At 41.3% G+C, this 20,846-nt stretch overlaps 1 protein-coding gene across 4 annotated transcripts in view; it reads left to right on the top strand.

Annotated features, from left to right (window-relative positions):
* The window catches only part of TPST1 (tyrosylprotein sulfotransferase 1), a 120,338-nt gene that overhangs the window by 71,100 nt on the left and 28,392 nt on the right, over positions 1-20,846 (top strand). For all 4 annotated transcript variants that reach the window (XM_031967885.1, XM_031967884.1, XM_031967887.1 and 1 more), the window contains one exon: positions 9,956-10,154. In XM_031967885.1, coding sequence (XP_031823745.1) covers positions 9,956-10,154 — 199 coding nt within the window. The remainder of the gene's footprint in view (positions 1-9,955; positions 10,155-20,846) is intronic.

Below are 20,846 nucleotides of genomic sequence, written 5' to 3'. Positions count from 1 at the left end.
TCTCTAATATAATTTTTTTAATGTTTCAATGATACTTTTATCTTTCTTAGTTTTGTATCACTCAGCTACTCCTCCAACTCCCCCCATAAATAAAAGTCTTCCATTGTAACAAATATAGATAAACAGAGCAAATTCACACATTAACTATGTCTGAGACTGATTGCCTGACCCGAACCTTTAGTTAGTCACCTCTCTGTAACATCAGTTTTTATATTACTGTGATTTGTCATCTGATTGGTCAGAGTTATTACGTCTTTTTGTTGTTTTCCTTTATATTTTCATCATTGTCACTGTATAAATTCTTCCTCTGTTCTGATAATTTTACTCTGAAACAGTTTAAACAAGTCTTCCAAGGTTTTCTAAAGCCCATCCCATTCATCATTTCAGTAAAATTTATTACATTCCTATTGCAAAATTTGTTCAGCTACCACTTAAGAAATGAGCACCTATTTTTTGCCTGTTCTTTGTTGCAATAAAAACTGTTGCTCCAAATCTTTGTGTACAAATGAGCCCTTTCCCTCTGCTTTTGATCTCTGCAGAGTATTTTATAGGATCATTATTATTCATAGAATCATAGCTCTGGAGCTGAATGGAGTACCAAAGGCTTCATCTTATAGGTAAGAAAACTGAATCCCAGGGAAATGAAGGGATTGGGTGACTTTGATCAAGCTTCCCAGGATCCAAGATCTCATTTGATGATACCCTCTCCCCCAGTGCAGATCATAGCCCACCTGAGGGGACAACTTCACAAATCGTGGTTTGGAGTTTATATTGAAGTTCTCTCTCTCTCTCTCTCTCTCTCTCTCTCTCTCTCTCTCTCTCTCTCTGTGTGTGTGTGTGTGTGTATGTGTGTGTGAGAGAGAGGGAGGGAGGGAGAAAGAAATCCCCTGCTGAGTGCTCTGATGCCTTCTTGTGATGTGAAGGTGAGCCTGGACTCCTCAGAACCATGTCAGCAGAGCCCAGGCTCTAGGATACGCTGGGACCTTTGCTAACTTTGGAGAGAAGCTTTGTCACTACAAGATGAGCTATTTTGGATCATTCCAAACAAGAGCCTGTGAAGGTGTCCCTTCGTGGGCTGCGATCCCTGCCAAGGAAGATGGAACAACCAATGAGGTCTTGGACCCGGGAAGTTTTCCAGAAATGGCATCTGTGATTCCCACAGTAGGCTGCCACCGCTCTCCCCCAGGAGCCTGTCCCCACCCTCTGATTTATTGCTTTAAGCATCTTGTGGGGTTTCGACACCAGATCCCAAGTTTGTTAGACTTGCACGAGAAGACATCTCGAAGGATTTGAGGGGCTCCCGCTGAAGTGGAGTGGAGTCGAGTCAGCAAGCTTTTGTCAAGTACCTACTACGTGCCAGGTGGTAAGCTCCAGCCGTTCAAACAGCCAGAAGCCAGATCCTGCTCTCAGGGAGCCTGTAACCTAATGGGGGGATGAGCTTTGGTATATGGATTCCTTGCTGTGTCTTTAGTGCTCCAGGATCTGCTGCATTTGTTTTCAAGTTCTCTGCTATGTACAAGGCCCCTGAGACGGGCAGATGTGTTAACTATATCATGCGGCCGTCTTGTTGCAGCTTAAAAGGGCAGCGGAATAAAGTGGCTCCATTGAAGAAGAAGGAGCTGCATCAGGCACAGACTTTGGTTCACGTTTCATCTGGGAAGTAGTCGTCTCCTTGATGGTGGTCATGGCGTGTTGACATTTCCCCTCGGTGAGCACCAAGGTCTTCTGCAGCGCCCCCTCCCTGCCCGGCCATCAGCCCTCCGGGAGTCTCCGCCCGACCTCCCTGGCACCTTCCTCCAATTCTTTTTGCCTTAGAAGGCCATCTTCCTGTCACCCTTCCCTTTGCTCTGCGCCTGCTCCAGATGGGGCCTTTGCTCTGCACCTGCTCCAGATGGGGCCTTTGCTCGCCACTCAGGGGTCTTGATGATATACATATAGATTCTCAAACGCCCATCTCCACGTGTCGATGCCATCTCCGTTGAGGCAGAGATTCTATTTTTCCTTTGTCTTGTGGGTAGCTGGCACTCTGAGACTGATGAGCCTTGATCCAAAGCCAGACACTCTCCCCAGCGGAATTTTAGATGGGCAGGGAGCAGTCTGAAGTCACCAACAGCACTGGGGGATTTCCAGACGAGATCCAGCCCCGTCTCCTCCTCCTCTTGCCTTATTGTGGCCCAACTCATTCTGAGTCTGAGCTCCTTCAGCAGAGCCGGCGTGATCCAGTCTGCGGCTCTTTGAGAGCAGGGGCAGGCATCGGTATATCTCTGCACTTAGCATAATGCCTGGGCTAGTTGGGCAGCAAGGTGGTCCAGAGTAGATCTGGAGTCAGGAAGACTGAGCAAACCTGGCCTCGGACATAGGATACTTCCATGCGTCCATCAGCCATACTTATAAAGATTTGATGGAGATGAGAAACTAGGCAAATGGGCCAATATTAGTTTCAACTTTAATGGAACTTTCAACTGTTTTTGGTAAAAGTGTTATTCATTTTCTTTTTTGTTCTTCTGAAAATGTCTACTCTTTCAGAGTGAATCTTGACAATTAATACCCAATGCTTTAAAAATGCATCACTTGCAGCACACATTCCTTCTGGATCTATCTATCTCAAGGTCCAAACACCTGCTTTTCCCGGCTTCATGTTGTGAGTTCTAATTGCCCCTACCTCCCATGGTGTGACAGCATCCAAATATGGCAGCTCCATTCTCATCAATAATCAGAATAGAATGAGTATGGAAATGTAAATAGATCCTTTTCATTTTCATCTGTTGTCCTTTCAGCTTCATCATTAGCTGGCTGTCACATTAAGCCCTTCACAGGGTTTTTTCCCCCTCCAACTGTGTTTCATGGTTTTGAAAAATAATTATACCTCATAATCTTCTGTCATCTTCCTGAGTGTTTTGCATGATATTAAAGAAAATGTTCTCAAACACTTTTTAAAATGGTTCCAACAAAACCTTTGGTATGTTTGCACAGTTTAATGTCTACTCCATATGCAGATAATTCTTCCAGTAGCCAGTCTGATCTATTGGGTGAATTTTAAGTCGCTCCTTTTTGAATACAGGCTCTCGCTCTTTGGTTTTAGCTCTTTGGGATTTGGTTTCTTCTGGCAGTTTCTCCCTATCATAACTCAGTCCTGTGGTCTGGCAATATGACTGACTTTAGCATTTAGTGAAGATGTATGGAAGGTCTGAAAGAGTAATGAATTATTTAAAGGAATAGATTGGTCCAAACTACCCCTCTGGGCCATTCACTAAAACAGTTTGTTTCCCTGGTGAGTCCTTAAGAGATTGACCTGCCACTTTGAAGGTTGAGAAGAAAGGAGAGAGAAATTTTGTTGACTGAAAGTTCTGCAGAGGGATTGGCTCACTTCGTAGTAAGGCATGATGTCATGTGGATGCTGCTTCTATATCTTTCTCAATTAGAGATCCGCTCGCCAACTAGATTGTGAGCTCCTTGAGGTGAGGAACTGTAGTCAGATTTCTTTCACAACTACCATAACCACTGGACCACAGGATCCAGTGCTGTGGACATGATCCTGGCAATTCATAATTTGGAAGGGGAGAGTCACACACACACACAAACACACACACACACACACACACACACACACAAATGACTAAAATACAAATCATCATAAGGGTGTAAGAAGCTGTGGAATTGGGGGGCTAGGGAAAGCTTCATTTGAGCTGCATATCTCAGGCAGAGATAAGGGAGGCACATTGAATGATGTACACAAAGACACAGAGATGGAAGAATAATGATACATAAAGGGAACAACCACAGGTCTGGTGTGGTTGGATTGTGGAAGATGTCCATGAGATTAATGTTAAGGATGACTAGAATTAGAGTTGCCAAGAAGTCTGCCAAGCCGTAGCCAGGGTAAGCAAATTAAATTTTGTTTATTAGTCAGTGAGAAGCCACTGAAGGAGTAACATGATTACGGCTCTGCATAAGCAATATTAGTATGGAATGGACTGAGGGGGGAAGAGCAGTTAAGAAGCTATTGCAGTAGTCCAGGAGAAAATAAAGTGGGCCTGTACAAGGCGGTAGCAGTAAGACTGTGAGATGTCTCACAGTAAGACTGTGAGAAAATAGGAGCAGAAGAATTTCACTATTTACTTCTTGACGAATAAGTGTGAAGTTTCATCTCAATTAACCTCAACAATAGATGCCTTTAGAGATGATCAGCTCCCCTTTAATCTTTCTTTTCAAACAAATTAAACTGCTATTAAGCACATCCCTTATTATCACTGAAGTTACAAAGAGAGATATGACACAGACCCTATTGTCAAAGTGGCCCCATTCTAAAGAGGAAAAGGCATGTCTATCAATCAAGAGTGAGCAGAGGATGCTCCCAGTGCTGGGAGAAAATCTGAGAACAGTCCTCATTTTCAAAGGTTCAGGGAAAATATTGTGGAGGAAGAGATGATGGCACAAAGCCTTGAAGAAAAGGGCAACTCTCTGCAGAGATAGAGGATAGAAGGTTTGGAAATAAAATTTGACAGTCTTCTGCATAAAGATGATAATTTTACCCAAGAGAGTAATTGAGATCCCTAAGGGAAAAAGGCTAGAAAGGAAAAGCCAAGATCAAAACATTGAGGGTGGGTAAAAGAAGGAGTTATCACGGGCAGAAAGATGTACACTTGGAGACTTGGAGAATTCAGTCTTCATCGTAATTATAGATCTGCTTCTCAGGCCACAAGTGTTTACTTGGTTAATGACAGAGTAGTCCCGATCACCGTTCCAGAGTGAGTGCTCAGTGAGATATCACTCATTCAACAGGTTACCAAACAGTGGTCTCCGAACTGCCACATCCTGCTGATTTTCCTCAGTCCTCATCCTTCTCCACAGCATTTGGCGCTGCTCATCACCTGCTTTTTCTAGAGGCTCTCTCCTCCCTGAGTTTTCATGGCACTTTGCCTGGTTCTTCATCTTTCTGTGGGATCACTCTTCAGTCTCTATCCTGGATCACCATCTCTATCACCCTCTAACTGTGGGTATGCACTTCCAAAATTCTTTCTGGGCCATTTTCTCTTCCTCCTTCTCCCTCTGTCTCTGTCTGTCTCTGTCTCTCTGTCTCTCTCTCTCTCTCTTTCTCTCTCTCTCTTCCTCTGTCTATTTCCTTCTGTCGCCTTCTCTCTCTCTGTTTTTGTCTCTCTGTTTCTGTCTGTCCCTGTCTCTCTGTTTCTTTCTTGTCTCTCTCTGTGTCTCTGTGTCTCCCTGTTTCTCTGTCTTTTTGTTTCTCTCGTCTCTCTGTCTTTTCCTGTCTCTGTCTCTCTCTCTGTCTCTCTTTCTCCCTCTCTTCTTCTCTGCTTTTCTATGTCTCTTTGTTTCTCTCTTGTCTCTCTGTCTCTGTCTCTCTCTTTTTCTTTTTCTTCCCCTTTCCTCTCTCTCTTCCTCTCTGTAATTTAATCAGTTGACATGGATTTAATTATCATTTCTATGCAGATGATTCATCCAGCTATATATGTAGCTTCATCACCAACCAACTACCTATTAGATGTTCATTCAGGACGTTCTGGAGACATTTCCAATTAACTATGTCCAAAATAGCTCATTTTTATCCTGTAACATCTCCCAAACCTTCCACTCACCCTGAGCTGCTGCCTTCTTCGAAGGTAGCAACATTTCCCTAGTTTGCCTAGTTTATAGCCTCAGTGCAATTCACTGAGCCATATAGTTGCCAAATTTGACATTTCTACCACCACACTTCTTTCTACTCTTTTGCTCCCACCAATAAAGTCTTCATCCCTTGTTGCCTGAATGTTTACTGCAGACACTTAGTAACCATGTAAAGCATGCTGCCATCCTTAAAATGGTATCAAGAATAAATATGCCTTTCAAGGGAAGGACTCTTCTCATTTGATCTCAGTCCCCAGCTGCTGTACATAGCAGGAATCTAATAAATGCTTATTTAATTGAGTTGGTGTGTAGTAGAACTAGGTGCATTTTTTTTTCTTTCAAGGAAACACTTAACAATCAGAACTGTCCCAAATTAGATTGAATTGCCTCGGGAGATGTTAGGTGGCCCCTCACTAGAGATACTAGAGGATTGGATGCATGACATCTGGGGATGTTATAAAATGGTTCAGTCATGAAAGGTTAGACTGTCTGGTCTCTGAGGTCCTTCCCTGCTCTGATTCTGAGAAAGAGCTGCCTAGGATACCTCTGTCAATCCAAAGACTCGGGCTTCCAAGGAAGTGTGATGGGGATAATTCCTCATTTTTTGCTGCAGGATCTTTTTCTTATGGTGTCAGTCCCTTTGATGGGATTATAGCACATGACATGACATCCCATATATCGGATTCTCTTGTCTCAGACCTGCTGTTGCTCTTATTGCCCTCACCATCCATTCATTACATGCTATTTTAAAATAAATTTTATTGATATATTTTGTTTTTATATCACCTACATTTCCTACTAGACCTCTTTCTTACCCTTTCCCAGAGAATCATCTCTTATAAGAATATTCATTTTTTAAAAGTTCAGAAAGAATAATCAACATATCATAAAAGTCTGATGTTATGTATGGGTTCCATGCCCAGAATTCCCTTCCTTTGCCAAGAAGGGAGGGAAGAACATATATTTCTTCCTTGGGACCAGTCGAGGTCATTCTAATTTTGCAGCATTTAGTTTTGTTATTTTATTGTAATTGTCTTTCCGTTAGAATTGTTGTCATTGTGTAGATTGTTTTCCTGTTTTTGATTACTCAGCTCTGTATCGATTCATTTGTCTTCCTTTCCTATGCCCTTCTGTATTCATCATAGTCATCGTGATTGTCCAAAGTCACACTCATCATCTTTGTCCCCAAATGGTTTTTTCCTCTGAACTTTCCTACTCCTATAGAGGACATGACCATTCTCTTAGTGATAGAGATTTGCAGCCCCAATGTCATCCTTGACTCTTTCCTCTTAAATGGGATTTTCCCATTTAAAAGTGAAGAGTCAAGGATGACATTCAGGCTGATGGACTTTGTTGATAACATAGATATGCTAATGATTTATGTGGGTTTATTTTACATACTGCAACTTTGCTGAAGTTGTTAATTATTTCAAGAAATTTTTTAGTTGATTCAACTCCTCATTCTTAGCCCACATATCCAATCTGTTGGCAAATCTTATTTATTCTTGATTCACAACATCTCTTGTGTATATGTCCCCTTCGCTTCATTCATATAGTTACTATCCATATTTAGGCCCTCCGCCTTCTAAAATTGGTCTCCCTGCCTCTCAAGATCTCTCCCCTTCAGTCTATTCCTCACTCAAAGGAGCTGCCAAATTGATTTGATGTGACCATGTCATTCTGTGGTACTGACCATGTCAGTACACTCTAGTACCTCCCTATTCCTTTAAGAATAAATTATGAATCCCTCTTCCAATCTTTTTAGTCTTCCCTGGTCTAGTCATTTACTCTTCCAGACACACAAAAATCCAACTACACTGGACTCTAGAAGGCTCCTTGTAATGGCAGTCCATATCTATATGGACTATAGATAATCCATAGACATGGGATTATGTAATTTTGTAAACACATAAAGATATGTACAGTCAGAGAGTCAGTCAGCAGAAGCAACTGGTTCAGTACAGTTTGTTCTACGGTATAATCATGTGTGTTAATCTCCCCATTTAGACTGTGAGCTCCTTTGAAGGCATAGGCCATATCTTTTATATCAAGGATTCTTAGCCTGGGGTCCATGAACTTAAAAAATATATATGTAAATATATATATATATATATATATATAATCATTTTATTATTGCTAAATTGTTATTAGTTAAAACCAATTAAGTATTTGTTTCATTATTATTAAATATATTTCATTACTCTATTTCAAAATGATTGCATTCCTTTTATAATCCTATGCATCATATATTGTTTTTTAAAACATTATTCTGAAAAAGGACTAGTGGGCTCATAGATCAAACAATCTGCCAAAGCAAGAGGATGTAGGTAGGAGGCCCAGGATGCAGAAGAGGTTAAGAACCCTTGCATTATACTAGAGTCAGCCTTGGAATTAGGAAATTCTGGATTCAAATCCTGCTTCTGACCCACTTGGGCTGTATGAGCCAGACTCATCATTTAGCCTCTCAATCCCCCAGACAACTCTAAGTCTTAAAGCCTGGAAGTTGCTGAACAATTGGTAAAGGGAGTTTCCCTGCTGGGAGTTGCCCATACCAATGAAATCACAAGTCTAGGAGAAGAAATCCCACAGTGGGTCGACAGTCCAGTGATACTGTGGGGACCAGGAAATATTCATGGCCTGACATGGAAGCTTATTTCCACGGGCACTGAAATGATCCCCTGAAGACTTGGTGGTTTTACAGAGTGTTCATTGCCCTTTGTGGGATACTTCCTGCCCCATTTTTTCCATTAAATCATTGTGTGTGTATGTGTCCTTTATGGGTAGGGGTGCACCTGCTAATTTTATAGAGTTGAGTTTTTTCCCTCTACCAGTTCTTAAGCATCTTCTTTTTTTATCACTCAATTTTTATGAAATTCTATCTTTAAAAAGGCCTTGGAGGTTAATGATTAGAAGGACATAAGCCAAATCAAAATGTCATTGCCTCTTAACAGAACATGACTTTGGCATGAGTTTCTTTGTAGGAAGATGGGATGAACCTCTTGTTAGCAGCCTCTGTATGTTCCCTGTGCTGGAGGCTCTCTCTCTCAGAACTCTTCTCTGCCTCTTCAGCTCTTCCTTCACACAGGTGATCCCCCAACTCAGCAGTTTTCTACTAGATTACTAAGAGACTTGATACAGTTCCAACTCCTCTGTCGATGGGAAGGGGAGTCATTGTATTAGCCAGTGGCAGGCCGGAAGCCTTGAATTAGCTTCTGTTAATTCTGCTAAGCCCTCATTGAACTTCTAATTGATTCTGACTTTTTTTACCTTAGATAATGATTACTCGAAGAAATATATCTTCAGAAATCTAGCCGAAGGAAGGGAATCTGCTGTTTGACATTTGCAGCAGAATAACCTGGAGTTATCATTAGCAACCTTATTTATCTATCCAGCTTTGATTCGCTGGATAAAATGTAAATGTCAACACATTTTGTGCAGATGTTTTCATTTGTTATGTTTTCCCTGTTTCTAGAAGTATGAGATTGCCAACAGCTTCAGTCACTCATTTCATTTTTTTGACAGGCCATATGATTTCATCAGTGTATGGAGCTTCTGGGAAAAAGGTTTCTATCAATACAGATGGACCCTTTCTCTACAACTGGGAGTCTTAATGGAGGTTCCCGGAACATTGAGAGGTTAAGTGACTTGTCTAGAATCACCAGTCAGTATGTGTTCAACCCAGAAGTTCCAATTTGTTGGTCTCAGAACCCCAAAGAGCTTTTGTTTATGTGGGTTGTGTCTGTCAACAATGACCATATTAGAAATTAAAATGGATGCATTTTAATTCATTTTATTTTTCATGAATTTTTCATTTTCATTCATTTTTCATCATTATTTATTCATTTTAAAAAGAATAATACTAAACCCATTCTATAGTAACACAAAGTAATAAAATCTATTTTCCAAAACAAAAAAATTTAGTGTCATTGCAAATCTCTTTAGCTTATGGCTTCACAGAAGGCAGTTAGATTCTCACATCTGTTCTGCATTCAGTCTGTTGAGATATGCTGTTTTGATTGAAGTATTTGAAGAAAATCTGGCCTCACACAGATATGTGGTTGGAAAAGAGAAGGGATTTTAGCAGGTAAATAACAGCTTAGTATGAAAACAGCTTTGACCAAGAGAAGCTTTTGAGAAGGGCTTGGGGACCATCATGTTTTCAGAGCCCTTCCAGTCTGAACACAGTGTTGCCTATCAGTAGGTCTTAAGACGTTTTCAAAAACAACCCACAGGCGACTGGTTCGGGACCTTCTTTCTCCATAACTTGGTAACTAGCTATTTTACCTTGGGTTTTTAATGTTTCAAACATTCATCCGTGTTCTGTTGTTTTCAGGGTAGAGAGATCGACAGACCAAGTCATCAAACCAGTCAATGTGGCAGCATTATCAAAATGGGTTGGAAAGATACCCCCTGATGTCTTACAGGACATGGCGGTGATTGCTCCCATGCTTGCCAAGCTCGGCTATGACCCACACGCCAATCCACCTAGTTATGGAAAACCTGACCCCAAAATTCTTGAAAACACAAGAAGGGTAAGTGAGACCTGAAGAGTTTTCTGAGATGTTCTGTCTTGATGTGAGCCTTGGAATTTCTTCTTCTGTTTTGTTCTATAAAACTTAAGCTCATCTTGACTAGAAAATTACATTTGTAGAATGATGTATTACAGGAGAGCTCCCATTTCACTTGGAGGATAATCCTGCTGGCTTGCTGAACCCTTAAGAACTTTCCCAAATGTCTGCCTTCCATCACTCCATGGCTGCCTCTTGTCAGAAATCTGAAGGGGCCGTGTGCCCTCAGAAGTTTACTAAAGAAAGAACCTGGCGTGACCTTTGCCCAGCTTTCAGCAGGGGGGCTCTCGCTGAAGGCAATGCGGTTAGTGTCATGTCTGATGATCCTCGCTTTGTATAAACACCCAGTATGTGAGTGACAGCATGCTGCCTTAATTTCAACAAGCTACTTAGCTTATTGTTCATCTCCTTAGCTGAAACAAGATTTCCTAGTAGGCAAAGAATTGGTGGTTGAGGGAATATTAAAAAAAGCAATACTCATATCAACACCTGGAGAGAAAGGGAGGCTAATAAACTGAAATCCCAGTCCCCTTTCTCTAAGTCTTTCCAAAAAAGTACGCTCATCTTTTTTTTCTCGGTAGCCAGGTGGTACAGTAGTTAGAGTGCTGGGCCTGGAGTTGAGCAGACTTGAATTCAAATACAGGCTCAGACTCTAGCTCGTTGTATGTGACCTGGGGAAGGCACTGAACCTGTTTGCCTCAGTTTCCTCCTATGTAATAACTATATATATATATAAATATAATAACTATATATATATATATATATATATATATCCTCATATATAGGTAACAATAGCACCTACCTCCCCAGGGTGGTTGTGAGAATCAAAAGAGATGATATTTATAAAGTGCTTAGCACAGTGCCTGGCACATAGTAGGCATTATATTGGCTACCATTAGCTCCCATTACAAATGTCAGCTACCAGTGATTAGCTGCCATGTTCTCATTTAGGAAAGAGACAGTGGTTCCCGGGAATGAGCGGTGAGTGTGATTTAGCTGTTCACCCCAGAGGTTGATTTTAGCTCAGATCCATTTTTTTTGGTGATAGAATTTCAAATGAAAAAAAAAAAAAAACTAAACTAAACATATCAGTCTAGGAGTACTGAAGTTCTGCTTGATTAGGATATTCTGCTTGATTAAGACATGCTCTATCTTCTCATGGCATATTGGAAATGAAATCCACGTTTTCTCCTGAAAAAGACTCTTGGTGTTGACATTATGTTTTCTCCCTTCTGCATATTAGTGAGTTACCTTTCTCCCCATTCTCATTTCTCTTTGTTCCCCCTCCTTAACCAGAAAATACATTTATATTCTGAGGTTAATACTAGGGCTTGACAGAGTTGCCTTTTCCAGACTTGTGCTGATTTTGTTTTCTCACGCTATCTGTAGGGCTGACGGAGACATTCCCAGTCCTTTTTTCTCTTTCATATCATCTCTTTTGTAACAGAGGAAGACCTCCCATTCAGCCTCTTCCATGTACCTGAGCCAGTCCTCGTCTGCCAGTGGGAGAGGGTGAATGGATGGCGGTGAAAGACCCAGTATGCTAATTTATTGCCACCGTCTAGTCCCTAAGCCTTGTGAATGTCAGGAAAATTGGTAATTTGTATTCTCTCCTTTGCACAATAACCAAGTTAGCATTTTGTAAACCTAGATTCATATGCAAATGGTATTTTGAGGTTCCCCACGCAGTCAACATTTTATTTCTCCTACATTCCCCTGAACAAAGTAGAGCAAGCCCCAGTGTTCTTGGCTTCCTTGGGAACAAGCCTGTGGTCTGACTCCATGTGATGGTGGCATTTGTTCCAGTCGTGCCTTGTGGCTTTGGAAAGGACTTCAGAATGCAGCAGAGTAGTGCAAACATGGCCGGACATGACAGATATGTCATAAAATATTCCAGGGAAAGAAACAAGAAGCAGCGTGTGAACCATCCTTCCAGTCTCGGAGGCTTATGTGCTGGCGAGCTCTTTCTTGTCCCTGGGTGGGTCTTCCTTGGCTCTCCTGAGTCCGAGCTCCCCTTATTAAGGAACCTGAGAGACACCCCCAGCAGTTGCTGTAAGGATTCACGCGGCCACATGCAAAGGCGAGGTAGCCGAGGATGCAGCCCTCGGACGGGGCCGAAGGAGCTGTTCTGGTCCTTTGTGTGTGTGTGTGGGGGGGGGGGATGTGCCGTGCCCCAAGACTCGGGGGCAGCAGCCTTTAAGACCAGCTCTTTGCATGGTGAGCCTGGAAGTGCAGCCGTCTGAGTCAGCGCATTGTTTTTGAAAACCTCGGCTGCCTTGGACCAGAGCTCACTAATTGGAATACACCACCATGTACTTCGTGGCTGCCCTGTCTTCCCATGGCATGTTGGAAATGAAATCCATGTTTTCTCCCGAGGATTTTAGAATCTTACAGTTGTGGCACATTAGAAATAAACAGCCCTCACATCCAGCAATTGGAAAATATCCCCACATTCTGCTTATTGCTTAATCATTATACCCTTCTACCAGATCGTGACAGCAGTAGTTACTTCCATTAAACATGACTCATCTCTTTGTTGGATGTACTGAAAATGTGGTGAGTCTTGGGTTAACCCCTCATTTTCTCAAGGTTTGTTGGTTTTCAAGAGCTTTCAGATTCACCCAGTTAGAGGAGAAGAGGATACGAACCATTCCCTGAATTGTGAACTCTTTCCCAGGTGCACCAAGCAAGGGCAAAGAGCAGTTTACAAGGAACAAACAGTGGTTGTTTCAGGAGCATGGGCCCCACTAGCTGTGGGAGTCTCAGGGTTTAACTCTGTCCAGGATGTTCTGGCTGAAATCACGGACCCATCAGAAGAGTCCCAAACAATAGGTTGTGTTTGTTTTTTACAGAGATGGAATTGGTGGGAAATGCTAGAGTGGAGAAGCTGCCCATTTCTTGGTAAATCTTACCTCCTCTCTTTGACATCAGCCCGTCGAATCTTTGGTGACTCACAACGGTTGGCTTCCACTCACTTGGCAGATGCGTGCTGAGGGGACAGCGCCATTCTGGCACTGGTGATGTTTCAGAGAGGTGGAAGGAACAGCTTCCCTGTTACTCCAGGGAATTCAACTTGGTTGAGGACCATGAAACACACACGAGAACTTAACAAATCATACAAGGAAAGCATGTGATTGAATTATTGTATTGATTCTTCTTTTGTAAGTCAAGGAGGTTTCAAGAACAGAAATAGTATTATCAGGGCAGACCCATGATCTATGTTCAAGCCAAGACCCTCTTGCCAACAGAGGCTCTGGAGGAAGTGTTTGCTGTCGGATTAACATTAACTTTTTGAGCATTCATCTTTCTTTGATTTCGGCCTGCGTCCAGGAATGGATGGGTCTGGGGAACTGCCATAGTGTAAGCCCCCCATACCAGTGTGGGGCTGTAAGTCTTAAAGACAAGTTTTACAATTAAGGATGTGAAAAAGATGGAACTTGAATTCAGACCAGCCAGCCCTCTGTCCACGATGGCAGTTGGCTGGCTCTTCCAGACCACTCACAGGGTATCTCAAGTCTTAGAACAGTTTCAAGCTTTACTAGCTTTAGTAGCTTAAAACTGCATCAAGGATTTTGGGGGCACTTGGTACATCTCAGCTTCTATCTGGAGCTGCTATTGAGGCTTCCTCTTTCTTAAATTTGGCCAGATGCTTAAATGTAGTTTATTTCCTACCATTAATGCTTAGTTCATAGGATTGTAGAGCTTGTGAGGGGCCTTAGAAATCCTTCCATCCAGTCTCTTCATTTTACAGAGAAGGAAATGGAGACCCAGAGCCCCCAGGAAACTGCAGCAGCTTCTGTGACTCGAGGACCCCTGAAGCTCAGTGCGCCCTAGAGGGCTTATCAACTGGGCCCTCTGTCCTCATGTTTCAGGCTTTGGTAGACAAATGGATGCTGCTTTTTAATAGATTTCCATCATTTCCTTCTTCTACCCCATTAGATTCAGGAAACGTAACTGCTATTGTCCCTTGTGTAGGCCCAGGGGATCTCTCACCCTTCTGATTCAGGCAATCCTAGCAGCAGAAAGGCCAGTTGCAGCAGGTGTTCAGCTCCATCCTCGTTATCCTACAGGATGCTAATTCTATATGGGATACTTTTTGAGGGCAAGCAAGTGGTGGATATGGCTGAGTTCCGGTTTGGCAGTTCAAAGAAAGAGAATCTCTTTAGTCGAATTTGTGAGTCACTCTTTCTATTCATTCCAACAGGATCCCAGAGGCCCTGATAAGTGAGCATCATGACACACCCCAAGTGGATTCAGCCCAATGTGGTTCTTCATTTTACTCAAAGAGGCTGCTTTAAAGGAACCAACTGATCTCAGGTTCCTTTACAAATATATTTAATATATTTTATATATTTATACATTTATTTATATTTAATATATTTAAAAGCCAATTTTTGCAAAAAACACCTTTATTGTGTAAATAAAGTGACTGGTAAGTCCTGGGACAAGTTTATTTATTCTAAGATTCAGGATACCATGGAAGCATCAGTGTAGTCCTGCTAGGTGCAAAATGGAGAAAACATTCATGGGTTTATTTAGTTTAGATCCTTGCCCGGAAGCTGTGATTTAATCCTAGACAGTCTTTGCTTTCATTTAACCTCAGCAAACACCATTAGTCAGTTCTTGGCTTCTCTATTAGTGTAGGTCATTTGGGCTCTGGTGGATGAAAACTGAAAATTGCTAAATGATTATAGAATAAAACCCACCACTGTGGTGAAGTCTATGAGTGTGCATGGGCCATGTCTTCACAGCGGGCCAGCGCCACTTTAAGGGGCAGTATGAGCAGGGCCGGCTCTTGGTTTACAAAATCAGTAGGAATTCATATGACTGGGCTTTTTTATTTTATTTTATTTTATTTTTGCAGAAATATGGGCTGGAACAGCAGGTAGAGCTGTGTATAAGGTTTTCTGAACAATTATTTAATGATTATGAGATGTTAGCAGATGGAGAGGATGAATTTATCCAAATGCCCCAGTTCCCCTTCATCTTTAAGGCAAGAAAGGAAGTTTCCTTGGTAGCGTGGGTCTCTACTGTTTACCTTGCATCAGCAGTGTGTGTATGTGCTGGAGCAAGCCCGACTGCATGGTGCCCCATCTATAAAAGTATCCCTAGGATTTTCTTTGGTACCTGCTCAGAATGGAATGAATTAAAGAACAAGGTCTTATTTTCTCATTTTGCTTCTTTTGGCTTCCTTTTATTGAAGGAAGAACATTCTCTGTGGAGATTCTGACTGGAGATTTTGGAACAGAAGGGATGTGGAAAAATACTGAAATTGGAAGTGCCCCCCCCAACTTTTTTACTGGTGGATCTTGCATGGTGAACTTGGCCAACAACTCCCTCCTTTGAGGGTCTAAAGTTTATTGTCAGAAACAAGGGAGAAAATGATGAGCATGTCCTGTGTTAATGCTTCCAGGCCTAAATTTACCACCAGGTGATCAGAGAAAAATCTTCCTTATCTTCCTCATGGGATCTAAGTATTTTTTATATATAGCACGTTATGAAAAGATTTTACTCTTTCAGTCTTTGGGATCATTAGTACAGTTGTGGGGGATGGTGGGAATACTTGGACCTAGTGGATTATCTCAGTGTAGTGACTTCAGTCAAGTGATTTTTAAACACCCTAATTGTCAATATTTACCTTTGACAAACAGGAAGATGTGTGACTTCAGGTCTAAAGGGCCCAGTGGCCCCAGCTGGACCCAGCTGACCCTCCTCCAGAAGTCAGGGGTGGGGTACAAGCCCCATGCTCCCTTGAGTGATTGGGAGCACCAAAGACTGAAAGGTTTTTGCACGTTAGGCCTCTCAAGTGTCCCCTTCACTAGGCTTAGGGTGTGATGCTGAGGCTGGCACGGGACACAGGTCATGTGTGTGCTGTTCAGGCCAACTTGCTTCCTTCTGTGTCTGGGCCCTGACTGGCTACATTCCCTTTCATCACCCTCGTCAGGCAGTTGGGAGCATCTTCCCTGTTCTCCATGGATCAAACAGTGTTACTTTCAAGGGGAAGCACATTTGCTTACTTTGCTTTTCAGAACTAAGTTTTGATAGAGATTGCTTTTTTTCTAGTAGAGCTTTAAAAATAGTTTTCCAAAAGCCAGAAGTCCTGTGTTGGCAACTACATTCTAGTTTGGCTTCTTTGTGGCAGATCCCAGGCAAGGGTCATTCTCCCTCATCAAGGACATGGACGTCTTCTGTTTTGGATTCAGCAGATGAGATCCTCTTATCTGCCCTTTAAATAAGAGCAACCTCAGCTGAGAACTGTTTTTCTTCTTTAAAAATCAATAGGTAAATGTGCTTGCTTTCTTATTCATTTAATTCTTTTGCGGTATACTATAAGCGATTTCTGGACCTAGAATGAAGACAGTCAGCCCCTCAGCACTCTTCAACTTGAATCACTTTGAATGTAGCATTTTGACTTCTTGAGTCTACTTCCCTACACATAAATTGGTCCCAATCCTGGGCACAGGAAGAAGGTGGCTTATCGCTGGTACATCTCAAGTCCTCTCTCTTGTTACCTCCATATTTACCCACATCATCCTCCAGGATATAGACGGTGCCCTGGCTCTCCTGGCTCCATCTGCTCTCAGCAAAGTATTTCATATGAGTCATTTATAACTTAATGAGACAGTATCATGGTGTGCTTTCTTTCAGTGGAATTTGCATCTTAGATCTGATCTCTCATTACAGAAAATGGCTTTGATCTTCTATCAAAACTTTTTTTTTTAAGAATATTGGAATGATTTAGAATGCTAGTCCATAGAGATCACCTAATCCCAGCACTGCCATTTTTCAGATGGGAAAAAGAGGTACAGAACTGAAAATGATTGTTCTTCAAGGTTACTCATTCAGTTTGTGACAGAAAAAAGACTTAAACTCAGAGGAGCTGTTTCTTAGTTCAGTTCTCTTTCTCTAATAACAAACCACATATATGAATATTATGGAATATTATTGTTCTGTAAGAAATGACCAACAGGATGATTTCAGAAAGGCCTGGAGAGACTTACACAAACTGATGCTGAGTGAAACGAGCAGGACCAGGAGATCAACAACAATACTATATGATGACCAGTTCTGATGGACCTGGCCATCCTCAGCAATGAGATCAACCAAATCATTTCCAATGGAGCAGTAATGAACTGAACCAGCTATGCTCAGAAAAAGAACTCTGGGTGATGACTAAAAACCATTACATTGAATTCCCAATCCCTATATTTATGCCCACCTGCATTTTTGATTTCCTTCACAAGCTAATTGAACAATATTTCAGAGTCTGATTCTTTTTGTACAGCAAAATAACGGTTTGGTCATGTATACTTATTGTGTATCTAATTTATATTTTAATATATTTAACATCTACTGGTCATTCTGCCATCTGGGAGAGGGGGTGAGGGGTAAGAGATGAAAAATTGGAACAAGAGGTTTGGCAATTGTTAATGCTGTAAAGTTACCCATACATATAACCTGTAAATAAAAGGCTATTAAATAAAAAAAAATAACAAACCACAATATATGCCTTTGAATTAAGCCAGCCTCAATTAGCCATGATACCAGCTGCTTTTGCAAGGGCGCTTCCACTACAATCCCGAAAATGCTTTGCTTTCAAGACACTGAGTTACCACAGGAAGGTTTGTTATTTGTGTAATTTTAATTATCTTCTCATCTTCATCTCCAGAAGAAAAACACACAAAGCAAACACAGACTACCTTAGAATCCACAGTTTTGGAAGTCAGAATTTCAGAGCATTTTTCAGGAAACTGTATGACAGAATGGAAAACCATTGCCTTAAACTTGGTTATCCAGCACCTGGAATTGGTGCTTGTTTGAGTTTTGCAAAAATGAACAATCACTGAGCTTGTGAATTCATAAAGGTTTTAGAAGAGGTTAAAAAGGGTCCAACTGAAAGGTCACAGCCTGAAGAAAATATTGTGTTGTGACAGCTTCATTTCTGTAGGTTTCAATTGTGGGAAGACAAATGATCTGCTCACCATTGTGACAGAGCCCCCAGCAGTTGGGACCATTCCCCCAACGCAGCTCTCAGGTCAGTGTTGCTCCACTCTGACTGACTCAGGCAGCACTTCTGGATTCTCTGTAGAGCTAACAGGGTGGACCTTTGAGAGCATCATGTCCAGCCTCCCCACTTTACAACTGTCCTTAGGATGGTGCATTCGTTCAGCTGGCTCTGCCAAGTCAGTGAACTTCTTTGGGCCTCGGTTTCCTAATCTGCAAAATGGAGAGATTGGATTTAATGATCTCTCTTCTAGTCTCTTTCTTCCCCTACAGCCTGGACTCACATGTCAAATTCAACTCAAAACAAAACTGCATGTAAAGATCCCTGGGGCCACATTGTAAAAAAAAAAAAAAATCACATTTCTATATTTGTGTTTTTTATTAATCCATTAACACATTAAAATCTGACAGGAACTACATTTTCATCTCCTTTGGGACCATATCTTGGGCCACATGTAGCCTGCTGGTTTCATGTTGGTCCCTTTTGAGCTAAGCTATGCATATTTTTGTGGAAAAGCTGGATGAATGAAAGAAGAAAAATTCTTATAATTCATGTTTCTCTTACATTAGTAACTACTATTCCACAAGTGCTGACAACGTCAATGAAACTACCCCCTTTTACAATGTAAAATAATATACACATTACGTACAATGTCATTCCCACCATAATTACCTCATTAACTTGAACTGGTGGCTAAGTCGTCTTATAATCTGCCAATTACATCTAATTAGAATTTCCCATTTGCACTGTCATGTGATCACCCATGCTTGTTGTAGACAGTTTGGGACATTTTTTGACCTCTGGCTCTCTTTCCAGATTTTGCCTCCCCAAGAGATTCCATATGTTTGTTTATTTTAACTATCCATTTAATTTTAAAACACTTCTGAGTGAATAAAAAAAAAGGACAGACATAGTAGCTGTAGCTCTGTGCTGTCCCTTATCCTCCCAAAAGTAACTTTTGTGTCTGCAAAACAGTTCTCTAGTTGACAGGAAGAAGAGGGAATGATAAGGAAAGAAATGTGATAATCTGCCGCCATTGTAAGCAAGGGTCTAGGCAGTAATTCCAAGCACTGATGACTTTTTCATCCTATAGATTATGGAGGAAATCTAGGCTACAGCAGCAGCAGATGCCAGTTTCTAAGTTAGTCACTACATCTCTAGAGATGTTTCCAGGCAAAGATAAGTGCAGTTTTCCTAGGAGAAAAGTCAATAATTACTGAGCAATCATGGGGTGTATACAATAGATAATTTATGTCTCCAGTGAGTAAGTTTGTCTTTTTCTTCCATCTGGGGCCTACTTTGCTTATCCTTTGATAAAAGCCAGCCCTTTGGAGAACATTCTGGAACTGAACATTCTGTATGCACAAGAGAACCAGTTTCCTAATAGGTAGTCAGAAAGGAGATCAGGTACTTGTGACATTGGCCATCACAGCTTTAGAGTTGGAGAGAATCCCAGAGATAACTGAATCCCAAGTGATCTTCACCTTTTTTGTGGCAGACTGGAAAAACCTGTAGATTCTTCTCCAAATAATGTGTTAAATGCATAAAATAAAATACATAGGATTACAAAGGAAATTAATTATGCCAGAATAAAGTTCTCAAAATATATATTTCTTAAAAACATGTTCATGTGCCCCTATGTTAAGGTTAAGAACCCTTATCTAGTCCAAATTCTTCATTTTTTTTTTATTTTTTTTATTTAATAGCCTTTTATTTACAGGATATATACATGGGTAACTTTACAGCATTAACAATTGCCAAACCTCTTGTTCCAATTTTTCACCTCTTACCCCCCCACCCCCTCCCCTAAATGGCAGGATGACCAGTAGATGTTAAATATATTAAAATATAACTTAGATATACAATAAGTATACATGACCAAAACATTATTTTGCTGTACAAAAAGAATCAGACTCTGAATTATTGTACAATTAGCTTGTGAAGGAAATCAAAGATGCAGGTGTGCATAAATATAGGGATTGGGAATTCAATGTAAGGGTTTTTAGTCATCTCCCAGAGTTCTTTTTCTGGGTATAGCTAGTTCAGTTCATTACTGCTCCATTAGAAATCCAAACTCTTCATTTTATAGAGGAGGAAACTGGGGCCCAGAGAGAGTGGCTTCCCACTGTGCTGTCCTGCCTTACTTATCAAGGAATGATCAGAAGATGGAAGTCTTGGCTCTGCTGTTGATGGCCATGTGACTGTGGGCGAATTTCTTAACTTTACCGAGCTTCCATTGCCTTCTCCACTAACATGGGGATATTTTTCCTACCTTTGCCACAGGATTGTTGTGCGTCAGAGATGAGATGATATGTGTAAAGTGTTTTCCAACTTTAAGTACCTTATAACTGGAACATAGGTGATGAGTATGATAGAAAAAAAATGCCAGATATTGAGTCAGGAAATTTGAGTTCTAGTGCAGACTCTGCCACTGCCTGTTTCTGTAGCATCAGTCACTTCTGTTCTCTCAGCCTTGTTTTTCTCATCCTTGAGATGAGTTACATTAGAATGATCTCTTAAGAGCTTTCCAGCTCTGATAATCTCCTGTGGTTATTCTCTTGTCACTGTTATATCCCATTGTTATTGTTGTGCTGCTGGCTGATTATTTTTTCCCAGACATTATACTTTCAATTCAATTAGTTGCTTTTGTG

The sequence above is a fragment of the Sarcophilus harrisii genome, chromosome 4, assembly GCF_902635505.1.
Source record: "Sarcophilus harrisii chromosome 4, mSarHar1.11, whole genome shotgun sequence".
In the NCBI taxonomy this organism is placed as follows: Eukaryota; Metazoa; Chordata; class Mammalia; order Dasyuromorphia; family Dasyuridae; genus Sarcophilus; species Sarcophilus harrisii.
This window is presented reverse-complemented; position numbering and strand designations above follow the sequence as displayed.